General features: G+C 53.4%; 1 protein-coding gene across 1 annotated transcript in view; it reads right to left on the bottom strand.

The window, feature by feature from the left end:
- The window catches only part of slc35g2a (solute carrier family 35 member G2a), a gene marked incomplete at both ends in the record, with an annotated part of 1,362 nt that extends 880 nt beyond the window's left edge, over positions 1-482 (bottom strand). Inside the window, one exon of the mRNA XM_079527652.1 lies at positions 1-482. This exon is cut by the window's left edge and continues 880 nt beyond it. Within this exon, the coding sequence (XP_079383778.1) occupies positions 1-482 (482 nt within the window).
- Between the last annotated feature and the right edge of the window lie 363 nt (positions 483-845).

Here is an 845-nt window from a genome sequence, read left to right as displayed (position 1 = left end):
CCAAAGCGCTCCGAGGCCAGACGGGTAAGAACAATGAGACAGCCGTGAGCCAGTGCCGCACCGAGCAGCCCCACCCAGGTCAGCCGGGAGGCGGAGACAGACGCTTCCCCAAAGCTAGCCAGCTGCTCTCCGACGCCCCTCCCAGGTATTTTCGGACCCCCGTCACCCCCGTCTCCTCCCCCCGCCCCCGTGGCCTGTGGTTTGAGGGGTGTGTCTTTGCCTTTGTCTCTTGAGCCAAACAGAGTCCGCGGCCACCTCCTGCCCTCTGTCAGTTGCTTCCGGTCCGAGGTCTCCTCCAGGAAGGAGCCAAAGTCCTCAAAGGAGGGAGCATCATCGTAGCCCTCATCCCCTGGCTGGGGGAAATGTGTGTGTATGCCGGGCTGGGGGGAGTACGCGGTGTGCGTGGCGTACTTGGCTGTGACGGTGTGAGGGTGGATCTTGACTCTCTTCTTAGAGCCGCTGAGCAGGTGGGTGGACTCCATGGTATTGCCTCAGGGTAGACAGAGACCTGGGGGAGGAAGAGAGAGGAGGTCACTGAGTGACATAAATACAGCATATATTTAAATCATTCTGTGTAGGATTTTAAATCAAAAGGTTATTTTATTTTATCGTGTAATCTTTCACAATAACCATTCCACATAAATGTGTTAAATACTATTTTTATTTGTGAGAGTCTGCCCCCTACATTCCTGCCATGTAAAATGTGGAGAGAAAATCAAAGCAGCCAGGCCATTCTATGTTGATGACATGATCAGGGTACTCCGTAGATGGGGATTTGCAATTGTATGATATTTTTGGACAACCGACCGACTTCCCGCTTGGTGCATCACTCACTGGGTCCTCAG

This window comes from Electrona antarctica (assembly GCF_951216825.1).
Source record: "Electrona antarctica genome assembly, chromosome: 18".
Taxonomy (NCBI): Eukaryota; Metazoa; Chordata; class Actinopteri; order Myctophiformes; family Myctophidae; genus Electrona; species Electrona antarctica.
Note: the sequence above shows the minus strand (reverse complement) of the source record. Positions and strands in the feature narration are given on the sequence as shown.